Source organism: Lissotriton vulgaris, chromosome 1_1 (assembly GCF_964263255.1).
Source record: "Lissotriton vulgaris chromosome 1_1, aLisVul1.2, whole genome shotgun sequence".
Taxonomy (NCBI): domain Eukaryota; kingdom Metazoa; phylum Chordata; class Amphibia; order Caudata; family Salamandridae; genus Lissotriton; species Lissotriton vulgaris.
Window position 1 is genome coordinate 2,023,589,871 of NC_141685.1, and position 12,730 is coordinate 2,023,602,600.

At 47.5% G+C, this 12,730-nt stretch overlaps 1 protein-coding gene across 5 annotated transcripts in view; it reads left to right on the top strand.

Annotated features, from left to right (window-relative positions):
* The window catches only part of ITPR2 (inositol 1,4,5-trisphosphate receptor type 2), a 1,555,333-nt gene that overhangs the window by 828,518 nt on the left and 714,085 nt on the right, over positions 1 to 12,730 (top strand). For all 5 annotated transcript variants that reach the window (XM_086920227.1, XM_086920242.1, XM_086920233.1 and 2 more), the window contains 2 exons: positions 2,225 to 2,347; positions 12,240 to 12,440. In XM_086920227.1, coding sequence (XP_086776353.1) covers positions 2,225 to 2,347; positions 12,240 to 12,440 — 324 coding nt within the window. The remainder of the gene's footprint in view (positions 1 to 2,224; positions 2,348 to 12,239; positions 12,441 to 12,730) is intronic.

Here is a 12,730-nt window from a genome sequence, read left to right on the forward strand (position 1 = left end):
TGACAAATCATGAATGGCAGCTGCACCCAGAGGTGGGGAGTATGCTGGCTAGCTTCCAGAAGTGCGGAGATTACTGGCTAGCTCTTTTTGCTACTGCAGAGAATGTGCAGTCTCCAAAATGATTGCATGTTTGAGTTCCACAAAGATTCTCCCATGCAGATACTTTTTGACTTAGATGGAACACAGGGCAGCTGTATGGATTCCTGGCTCTGCCTCTCCTACCCAGATTTGTTATGAAAATCAGGAACAACCAGGCCCAAGTTATCCTAGTGGCCCATATTTGGCCAGCCGACTATGGTACCAGGAGTTTCTGAAAATAGTGTCTGCCCTCCAATCAGGCTACCACTTAGGAAAGATCTTTTGCCATGGCAACAGGGCAGGGTTCTCCACCAAACCTACTCAATCTACACCTCCATGCATGGAGATTGAGGGGTGGCACCTTACGCCATTTGATTTGTCAAAGGAAGTTGTGGATGTTATCCTGGCTGCTGGGCACCCTTCCATGAAGTTTGCCCTGGGACAAATTTGACACATAGTGTGATGTCTGCAGGAAAGACCCGTTGGAAGGCAAACTCATACATGTTATTTGTTTTGTTTTGTGCTCGTTGCATCTTCTGTCACCACTGCCTTACTCACTGCAATCACTACGGCTCATCTATTGAGTGAACGCCAGGCTCTCTCGGTGCAACCACCCTATACTATTTTTGTTTCCAGACAAGCCGATGCTGTGGGCCAGACAGCCCTCTTGTTGAACGGTGTAATGCATTTTTATGTTGGCTGATCCATTACCTTCCCCATTTTCTTTGACCCAACTCCCCCCTTTGAAAATGAGAGACTCCGTTTGCTGGTTCCCAAAAGAACCTCAAGCATTTACACCAATTGCACTGAAGAACATCTAGTCCGCTTTTGTGCAGTGCAAAAAAAGGACTCTGTCAAGGTGGATCATTCTTTGCATTAGGATCTGCTACTCATTGACCAAAAAGCAGCTCCCGGAAGGTCTGAGGGCCCATTCCACCAGGGCCAATGCTGCCACCACATCGTAGGCATGTAGAGTGTCTGTTATTGACAACTGTCAGGCCATGACGTGGGTGCCAATGCACACATTTACAAAGCACTGCTACCGTGACAGCTAGATCTGGCGGCAGGAGCAGTTCACTGGTACGGTCCTGCAGGACTACTCAGTCTTCGCCCACTCCACAGACATTCCATCTTGGGAGGTACTGCTTTTGCATTTGTTTCTGAAGCTGAGAAATCTGTGATTAGAAGTACCCATAAGAAGAACAAGTTACGTACCTTTGGGAATGCTCTATTTGGTTGATAATCTATCTAACCACAGAATACTCAATGCCAGTCCACCTCCCCATTCTGTGAATTGGTCTCTTTTTACAATCTAAACAAAAATGTCCCGGATTATAGAACTGGTGTCTCCAATTGGTCCGCCCCGCCGCGTCTGAGTAAGCAAAAAGAGTCCAGCTTAGAAACTGGCGTTGGCACACAGGGATGGTGCCTATATGCGACTCTTCTGTCACTTCTTGGGCAGACCAAAGCCCACATGGAACCGCACTGCGCCATCTGGTGGCACGCAGGAGCAGGGGTATGGAAAACCTGCAGATCCAGTCTGGCATTTTCGAAACATTATAAAGGTGAGGAATCTGTGGTTAGATGGAGTATCCACCAGGAACCTAATTAACTTGTTCTTTTGTGTCTGTTTATTGTAAATAGACTATACGAAGGTAAAAAGAAGTGGACATACTTCAAAGTAAAGCGAGATACTGACACACTTAGGATCACTGTGGGTTTTCCACTCTCGAGGGATTGAGATCTTAATGCTCATTCTTGATTAAGCTGCCCTATATCTTACTGGGTTTGATATTGGGTGGTTTGCGTTATGTAGCTTGCATCTGATCTCCCAAATACAGTGCACTACTGGCGGTATCTGTGCGCAGTGCATATTGGTTGCAAAAGTTTAAAGAACTGAAGGCACATTTAGAAATCCTCTTTAACGTTCAGCAATGCCCTTGTGTTCTCTAAACGGATACCATTCATCTCTGCAGCGAGACCTCAGGGAAGTCCGAGCTGGCTCCCATCTGACCTGCTCATGCCAGATGAATAGCGCAGAATGCGGGGGGGCAGGGTTTAATCCGCCGAGCAAAGTCTTCCCATGTACTGGATGTGTCAATGTTTGAATGATAACTTATTGCATATGTTTTCGTCTCTAATGCAGAACGATGAAAAGATGAATGAAATTATGAATCTGGCCCACGTATTCCTTCAGAATTTCTGCCGTGGAAATCCTCAGAATCAAGTTCTTCTGCACAAACATTTGAACCTGTTCCTCACTCCTGGCGTAAGTAGGGATGCGCACCTGTTTGGAGGCGATAGAAAATCAGGTGTTGATTTGTCGCTGATGCTTTGTTTTACCCGCTCTAGAGGGTCGTTATGTGTTTTAAAAGAAGGTGTTTTTCATTTCTTCTCCTGTGTGCTAGAAGACTGCACCTGTGTGTCGTTGTACTCTGCCGGACACACTGACATTGGTAGTACTCATGTTAACAAGATTCAAAGGCTGAAAGGCTGAGTTGGCCCTGATGCTATGCAAAGCTGTTGCTCCCGGTTGTTGCATGAACTGACTTACCAAATGTTTTAAACATTTTAATTAGTTTTAGAATTATCACAATCTTAGCATCATGATGTCCCCAATTGGCTGTAAAGCCCAAAAGAGAGTGCAGGTGGGCTACAACAAGGCATTTATTTTAATAAAGGTACTTCTAGCTGCTCATGAAAGGCCAGACATTCATAATTATTAGTAAGTCCAAAGGGTTGGCAGCTTTCATCACAGACTGGGCGATACTAATAAGATGCCCGCTCTTTGATTTAATTATCGACTCGATGTAGTAGGCCTGTACCGTGACCTCAGTGTTGCTGTAATTTAGTTCAAGGCCACTTCTCCAAAGTCCTACAGATAGGGCCATGTTGACTTGCATCCCCTTCTTTAAGTAGCTTGCAAACTGTAGAAATTGCCATTTGGATGATGTGAAGCTCTTTTAAAAAAAAAAGTCAAAATTCATACATTTCCCAGTTGCTACTACCTTACTAGTACGAACATAGCCTTGTGACCAGCAGGCAATAATTCAGTCTGTCAGATTGAATTATGAATTTAACTATTGTACATACCTAATCCAAACTTTATCCGCAACAGTGGGATCCGGGTAAAATTTCCAGATTATCCACAAGGTTAAAATGTACATATAGTAAATCTAAGTGTGAATAATTTTACCTGATTATTGGCATGAGTCCCTGGTTTATGGGCCATTGCTGGACATCCTTGGATTCTTAAGCTAATGCGATTCACAGTGTGCATGATATAATTTATATAAATGAAAAATAAATGAGCACAAAGATTGATCACATTACCATAGTATCTTATCTGAAATAATTATGCTAGATAATCAAAGTTAGGTCTAATTTCTTAGCTGCATACTTTTGGCATAACTCTCAGAAAAGGATAGGGCCACTATTCACAAAAGAAGTAATAAGTCTGCATCTATACACTCCCGGAGGCTCCTTCTCCCTGTGCGGAAATCTATATACTGTATCTTTAAGCAGAGGGGGTATGGAGCCCCTTGTGCAATCTTAATTTTTTTGTGCTTTTGTTCTTTAACAGGGAAAGTTTTCCCTCTTGATAAAGTCCTTCCCCTGCACCTCAGCAAATTTGGTGGTGACCCAGATTCCTTCCCACCCAGTCTTTGGCTGGAGAAGATCTCTGACCATTTCCTGGGAGAGAAAGCGTTGCATTTTAGCTTTTGAATACTGATAAATGTACACTTTTGTGGGTGTGCAAAGACTTGCAAGGCTAGTCATGCTTTTTAAAGCCATCTTCCCATATCTTGCATGGTATTTAGTCCTTTGGTTTTCTCTACACTCATGGGGGAGACATCCACAGAAGTAAATTCATTTAAGCCTACCATAAATCCTTTTATGAAGTCCTGCAAGGTGTAAGGAGTTCTTTTTGGATGTAAACATAAGTTTATGGCTAAAAATGACTTTATGGATTGAGCCTGTTATCTTTCCATGGTCAATCATATCTAGAAATGTGTGTGAGTTCTGCCCACCCACTCCAGCTGCTGAATACTTTCCCTCACATGGCTGCTGCAAATTTGAGGTTATGGTGTGCAAGGGTGAGCAGTGAAGGAAATGCGGTCAGTTGTAAATGGCACGACCCTGACTTCCAGAAATCCTAAAAAGTTCAGATGATAACACCACATTCTTGGATCTGGATGGTTTGGATAGCAACCAGTGATCCTGCAGGTCTGACTTGCAATTGCATGAGGAATGTATACCCATTTTTATAAGTTTCAAGGGTTGACCACTTCTGTCAAAGCAGTCTCAGCTTTGCAGCCTGTTAATATATCCAGAGATGTGGATTTTTAACCACACGCCTGGATTTTGGGGTCCCCGCACCCAAATGAAGTCTTGAAGCTTCTTCTACAGGGATCATATCCTCTCAGGGCACATCCAGAGCAATGGTTTGGAAAAGATACAACAGACGGCGATCATGATAATTTTGGCTGCCATTGTGTTTCCAGCCATGAGCAGATTACCAACTTCCGTCCAGTTACATCTCTCTGGTTAGTTCCCTTATGTGAAGGCCAGTTAGCTTTTGGGAGGTTGACAAGGAATTTCTTAAATGCACATTTGATGAAGACCTTTGTTAGATTAACACCAAAATAGCTAAGTAAACCTATATCCTGGGTAACTGAATGATCTATTTCAGAGGTGCTCAAGGGAATAATAAATTCTATGTCAGGACCGGAGGCTTCAGATTATGCTTTTCTCTCTTCGCTGTTTATTAACAAAAACACATAGCAGCCAGAAAAGCAAAACTTGTAAAGGATACGATATACCACCCAACACTGGGATAAACATATCACAAAAACATCAAACACATGGGATAAACTACAACTCCCATCAGTCCATAATCATAGTCCTTCCATAGTGTCCACTGCGCTAAGGTAGGGCGTCCTTCCTGTGATCCCTTCCTCTTTCTTCGCTGCTTTGCAGCCAGTTAAGTGCCTTTCCTGTTCTCTCCCTCGTTTTTGGGGTGGTGAGAGCGTTTGGGATTTTGGGTACTGTGTGTATTAATCGATTGTGTGGGCTCTTGTTGTGGGGTTTGAAAAACGTTGTTTTCCCTTACAGAGCCCGTATTTTCTTGTTTTGTCGCGGGGACGTTTCGCCCCTGACGCGACTGTCCCCGGAATTGCGGCTCGCTTCGATTGCCGCTAGAGGGCGCTGCCGCGTCTCGTTCTCCTCAGCGCGTCTTTCCCTTCATCGGGAGCCGCGCTGAGGAGAGCGATCGCGCCAGAGCCTTCGACTGCTGCCCCACCGTGACGCCCGGCCAGGGTTGTATTGCCCCAGTATCTTGACGCCCGTTTGTGGGTCTGTACTTGCGGATTTACCGCGCTGACGCCTGCGGGCGGTATTCTTTCAGCACTTGCCGATCTTGCTCGGCGTATTTTACATTTTATTCTGTGAGCGCGCTGGGGGGCGGCTTGAGACCCGGTCTTGCCTAAGAGGGTCAGCGCGTTACGAGGAGTGCTGCCTCTTGCTGTCTGTGTGCCAGATTTTTAAAAGCCTTGCTAATCTTTGGTTAGCCCACATTGCTGGTGCCTGGGCCAGTCTAACCCTCCTTTTCCCTGCCCTAAAGGACTTGGTCATGGCAGAGGGATATTATGTGGAGGAGGAAACCCACCAATACTTGGGGGATGATGAGTTTTATGAAGCTGTAGATCAGTCCATCTATAGGTGTGTGCAGGAGATCGTGGGGCCTATGGAGGATAGACTCTCGGCCCGCATTGTGGAGGAGTGCACTAAATTGGCCTCTACGGCTCTGGGTGCCCAGGGTTCTGTCCCTGCCTCTTCTGTGATTAACCCCCCTGCCCCCAAGAAGGTCTGCAGGGATAGTGGCTCCGGAGGGTCGCAAGGGGTGGATAAGGATGCCTTTGAACGCCTCCGGGATGCGTTCCTGGCTAAGGCGACAGAGCCTGACACCCCTGCGTCGCTCCCAGTCCAAGGCCCTTCGGGGTCGACCGCGACAGCCCCTTCCTCCCATGGAGGGCTCTCCCCGGCGGACACGGATGACGACGAGGATTCAGTGCGCTCGTGGCGCCCGTCCGGATCAGCGGCGGAGTTGCCTCATGATGCCTCAGGTATGCTTGACCCGGACGATATTATCCATCCGAGGTCGGCAGCCTGGGCACCGGGCGACAAAGTCGCGAAGTTTGTGGCGGGACGTCTACGCAGGCCACTGGAGAAGGAGGCACGTAGTTGCCTCAGGGGAGAGTGTCCGCGGCCTACGCTGGAGGGAAAAGTGGCCCTGACCCCTGAGTTGGACGGGAAAATGGCTACTTTTATGGCGAAGTTTGTTAAGGACCCGCGAAAAGGCATTGACCGTTCCTGGCGGTCATGCCAAGACAAGCTTTTAGACACCATAGGGCCCTTAACGAAGATCCTAGACATGGCGGAGGAGGCCAAAGTTTCTGGTTCCGCCATTTCACCAGAAGTTCTCTCTAATTGGGCTCAGAGGGCAGTGATCTTTTTGGGCAACGCTAATTGCGCCCTCTCAACAGAGCGTAGACGCTCGCTGCTCATTAAGTTAGACCCTAAACTGGGGGACCTGGCCTCGTCAGAGGCGGGAGCAGTAGCGCAGGGCGGCCTATTTGGAGATCCGTTCATTAAAGAATTGGGGAAATTTGTCTCCACCTTTTCATCCTTAGACAAAGCACAGTCCACAATAAAAAGGGTGTTTAACCAACGTTTTTCCCGGGGGGCCGGTCGTGGAAGGGGCCTCACGTCCGGCCGTGGTGGACAGAACCAACCGAATAAGGGTCAAGGCTCCGGCAGAGGGCAGTACAACTCCTCAGCCAACTACACGAACTTTTACCCCTCCAGGGGTCAACGCTTCAGAGGAGGCCGCGGCGGCTTCAGGAATGACGCAATCAGCAACAACTCTCACGGTGAGTGTAATCCCGGCGGACCAGGTCCAGATTGGGGGGAGGCTGGCCTGCTTCCGGGAAGCCTGGTCGGCACTTACGAAGGACGCGTGGGTTCTTCAGACAGTGCGTGGTTTTCACATAGACTTTTACGATCAGCCGATTCAATTAAGGGATCCACGGCCCATTCTTTTTTCCCAAGAGGATGCCCGGTTGATCGACGAGGAGGTCTTGGCGCTGTGCCAGAAAGGCGCCATCTGTCGTTCAACACGGCATCCTTCGGGTTTCCGCAGCAACATCTTCCTGGTGGGGAAGCCGGATGGTGGCAAGAGACCGGTGATAAATCTCCGAGAGTTCAACGGTTGGTTGGTTTACAACCATTTCAAGATGGAGGGGATCCATCTTCTCAGGGACGTCCTACGGGTGAACGACTGGATGGTCCGCTTGGACCTGAAGGACGCTTACTTGGTAGTGCCCATCTACCCGCCTCACCGTCGGTTCCTGCAGTTCCTCTGGCGGGACCAGATTTAAGAGTTCACAGCCCTTCCTTTCGGACTCTCCTCGGCCCCGTGGTGTTTCACCAAATTGTTGCATCCAGCAGTGGAGGTCCTCCGGAGTCAGGGCATCCGGATGATAGTCTATTTAGACGACATCCTTTTGATGGCGCAATGTCCCAACAAGCTATTTTTTCAGCTCAACCAAACGGTAACGTTGTTACAGGGTCTGGGCTTCATCATCAACAAGGACAAGTCTGTCTTGACACCTTCCCAGAGGATGGAGTTCCTGGGGTTCCTAGTGGACTCAGTGCAGGCCTCGCTCAGTCTGCCATCGCGGAAGATGGCCAAGATCAGGCACGAACTCCGGCAGACGATCGCCAGGGAGCGCACATCCCTACGTCAGATCGCCAGGGTGGTGGGACTCCTCTCGTCCTCCATCCAGGCGATCTTTCCGGGTCCGCTTCATTATCGGGCCCTTCAGCGCCTCAAGGCGTACCACCTTCGGAAGGGTCTCTCTTACGAACAGTTGGTCCCATTGTCCGACGAGGTAAAGGAGGAGATGTCCTGGTGGCTCTCCCACATGGAGGCCTGGAACGGCCGGGCGATTTTCGGATCGGTTCCAGATCTAGTGATAGAGTCCGACGCCAGCAGATCTGGTTGGGGCGCCCGTTGCGGCGATTTCTCCACAGGCGGAGGCTGGTCGTCAGAGGAGCAGCAACTCCATATCAATTGTCTGGAGCTCCTCGCAGGTTCTTTCGCGGTCCGTTGCTGGACCAAGGATTCAGCGTCCTCATGCGTCCTTCTCCGGATGGACAACATCTCAGCGGTGCGCTATGTCAATCACCTGGGCGGCCCTCGGTCCAAAGCCTTGGCGAACCTGGCAAAGGATTTTTGGGACTACTGCCTAGCCCACCAGGTCTCGGTGACAGCGGAGTACCTTCCGGGTCGAGCCAACCAGGTGGCGGATTGGCACTCGAGGTACCTGCGGGACTCGAGTCTCTGGAAGTTGGACACGCAGGTGTTCCATTGGCTGCAGACCATTTGGGGCCCGTTCTCGGTGGACCTGTTTGCGTCACGTCTCGACTTCCAGTTACCGAGGTTTTTCAGCTGGAGGCCGGATCCTCTGGCGGAGGCCACGGATGCGTTCCTACAAGACTGGGGTCAGGAGCGCCCGTACGCTTTCCCTCCTTTTTCAATGTTACTGAGATCGGCGGCCCATCTTCACCGCCAGCAGGCGGAGGTGGTGATGGTGACGCCGTGGTGGAGGTCGCAAGTTTGGTTTCCGGTTCTTCTGGAACTTTCTTGGGATTTTCCAATCCTACTTCCCCTGCTCCCTCATCTTCTCCTCAATCCAGACGGGGACCCGCATCCCCAGATAATGCAGGGTTCTCTCCGCCTCATGGTATGGAGGCTTTCCGGAGACGCTGGTCGCTCCCTGGCCTTTCGGGAGCAGCTGACTCCTTTTTGTCTAAAGCATGGGCCAGCAGTACCACGAAGAGATATAGATCAGCGTGGTCCAGGTGGGTGCGTTGGTGTCTTCGACGGGATCTGGATCCCCTGGTCGCAGGAATCGTTCACGTCCTAAATTTCCTGGCGGAATTAGCGACTAGTGGTCTGGCCTATCGAACAATTAATGCCGTTCGCTCGGCGATTTCGGCGGCACACGACCAGATAGACGGTGCCCCGGTTGGGGAACATCCCCTGGTGTGCAGGCTCCTTCGGGGGGTACGTCTGGATTTGCCCCCGGAGCCAAGGTATTCTGTCCTTTGGGACGTTAATTTGGTCTTGAACCTTTTCCTTTCCTGGCAACAGAATAGGTATCTTTCTCTGAAAGAACTATCGGCAAAATTGGCCATGCTATTGTGCCTGGTGTCGTGTCGAAGGGTATCTGATGTGCGTGCTTTGGATATCTCAGCGAGAGTGTTCTCTCCGGATGGAGTTACCTTCACGGTGGGTCGTCGAACGAAGTCCGTAACGAGATCGATATCTTATCCGGCCTTCGTGGACGTTCCCAAACTATGTGTGGTCCAATGCCTGAAAGCATATGAAGATATGACTTTAGAACTTCGTCCTCCGGGCGAACAGCAGCTCCTGATCGCACTGCGAAAACCGCATAAGGCGGTATCCTCTCCCACCATAGCCCGTTGGGTACGATGGATATTGCAAGAGGCTGGCATTGATACCAAGCAGTTTGGAGCTCATTCGGCCAGAGGTGCTATGGCCTCAAAAGCTTTCTCCTTGGGAGCGCGTTTGGAGGACTTAATGCGTGCTGCAGATTGGTCCTCGGATTCCACTTTCAAACGGTTCTATTTCAAGCCAGTGGTGGATATTGCGAGTTTGGTGGTCGGTCAGCTTTAAACAAGCATAATCTGAAGCCTCCGGTCCTGACATAGAATCGAAATTTGCCTAGCATAGTAACGGTAAGTTTCAATTCTATTAAGGACACGGAGGCGAGGATTATCCCACCCACTCTCCGGCGGAGATCCCTCCCCGTATTGGTGTAAGTAAAATCTCTTGAAGGTTCTTGCTTTAATGTATTGGTGTGGTTAATAACACTTGAAAGTACTTGCTTCTGACGTTCGGCATTGTATTGTTTTTTGCCTTGTTCAAATTACATATGAACGTTTGCGGCGCTGACGCAGTTGTTGTTTTTCCTTCCAGGTAGCGAATCTAAACAGGATCGTGGTTGATTTGGCGTGACTCGCGCGAAGAAAGAGGAAGGGATCACAGGAAGGACGCCCTACCTTAGCGCAGTGGACACTATGGAAGGACTATGATTATGGACTGATGGGAGTTGTAGTTTATCCCATGTGTTTGATGTTTTTGTGATATGTTTATCCCAGTGTTGGGTGGTATATCGTATCCTTTACAAGTTTTGCTTTTCTGGCTGCTATGTGTTTTTGTTAATAAACAGCGAAGAGAGAAAAGCATAATCCTCGCCTCCGTGTCCTTAATAGAATTGAAACTTACCGTTACTATGCTAGGCAAATTTCGATTCTTCAGCTACTTACCTCAGCACATCATTTAATAGATTTCAAGGTTTCATGATGTATTTGTTCTATTAAAGTGAGACTTTTTGTAAATGCCCTTACCTGTGCCAATTACCTGTTCTTACTGATGATCATGCCTACCTTTCACCATCACATTTGTTAGCAGTGTCTGAATTGATGTCAGACAGAAGGACAGTGTAGGTACATCTTAAGGCTTTTGGGGGACATCGGCCAAATCAATTTTGGGAACCCCTGTTCCCAACAACTTTAAATTTGATTCATTTACAGCTAAATCACACAAGTTGATCGTGCCTTAAAAGTTAAGTAATTGTAAAAAAAAGACAACCGATGATAGGCAATTGCTGATTTAAAATCCGCACCTGTACGCTTTAACATCCCTCCTTTCCTCAAGTTGCCCTTGGACTGCCTTGACAGATTGGCATGTAAATGGACCATTGGGCAGCCTTGTATGAGGCTGTGGTATATCTGTCAACATTTTATGACCAAAAGAGATAGAGGTAGTTGTTACAGCTAGACTAGTTGGATAAATTAATGAGATAAACCTATCCTGACCAAATAGCAAGGTGCCCCCTTGAAAGGGTGGGCCCTAGGCCAGAGCCCACTTTGTATATGCCTTCAAACGTCTCTGCACTTGGGGGCTTGCTATTTCAGTTTCCACGAATCATCACTGTTAATTTGCTTCTTGATTATTTAAACTTCTACCTATCCATATTCTTTTGTGGTAGACTATCTGTCACTTATCCTTCCCTGGTTTATTGGCAGACTTTAGTCTCCTTAGCGACTCCATGCTACTATGATGTTTTAAATATGCAATCACTACATGTATGCTGTAACAACGATAGCATTGTCTGGTCTGCTGAGGTTGGGGAGATAATAGGGGGTAAAGGACCAGGGTGAATTCTGAAACTGAAAGTTCATGACTGACGTAGAGGAACTATGGAGGAAGGACATTCATATGGCCCTGCGATCACGAAAAATGAGACCACTCTTCAAATCAAGAACCTGGCACCACAATACAGCCTGTCAGATGGCGGAGGGTGTAACTGAAACACACAGAATACAACACAATTTTGGCAAAAGCACACATCTTTCATACCTTAAGGAAAGTGTTTAGTCCTTAATGCTTGTAGTGGGCTACACTTGCCATGGATTAAGGGTGGCCACCATACACATGCAGTTGATTTAGAGTGTATTTATTTGTTGAACAAGTTACTCTGCCACAGGATATAATGCATATGCAATAATTATATATGGCATGTCTGTGATGGAGTAACCCATCTGCCAAATCAAATCATAATTACTCTGCCACAGGATATAATGCATATGCAATAATTATATATGGCATGTCTGTGATGGAGTAACCCATCTGCCAAATCATAATCAGGTCCTAAGTATTGTGTGGAAAATGGTATTTAACATATTGTACAGGGGTTTAGTGGATTTTCCTGGAACATCCAAACAAAATTCCTTTGATACTGTCCCATCCTACCAGTTTGATTAGTAATGGCGTGCTGTTTACCACCATACTGAAAAGAACACACTGTTTTGACGTAATCCCAGCGTCAAATCGCATCAGAGTACGTAACAACTGTATTGACCTACTTAAGACGAACTGTTAGCTTGGTGCAATATATATGAAAAATAGTTCTATGGCTGAACAGTGTAAATGAAAACTGTAAAAATGAGTGACTCGTTTATATATGATTATTAAATGTGCTCCTAAGTTTAGTAATTTTTGCATGCAGCTGCTGGAAGCTGAAACCGTGCGGCACATCTTCACAAACAACTACCACCTGTGTAATGAAGTGAGCGAGAGAGTGGTGCAGCACTTTGTGCATTGTGTTGAAACCCATGGCCGTCATGTGGAATACTTGAGGTTTTTGGAGACCGTGGTCAAGGTGGATGGAAAATACGTGAAAAAAAGTCAAGATGTTGTCATGACGGAGGTATGTCAAACGTTTATGTTTCAGAGCTATCCTTGTGATAGTATATGAATTTGTGTTTTGCAGATTGTTTAAGAAACTTAGTAAAATCTTCTAATGTCTTGCTAGTACTTTATAACACATAGGGCCTCATTACTAGGGCCCCAATATCCCGAATATTGGTACTGGCCCTGCTGGGATTATACATATCACTGCAACACTTCCGGTCGGGAGTGTTTCACCTAAACACCTGATTCGTTGAAAGCAGTGGAAATCTCAGGATGTAATACTATTTGAAAGGCAGTGCTTTAAAT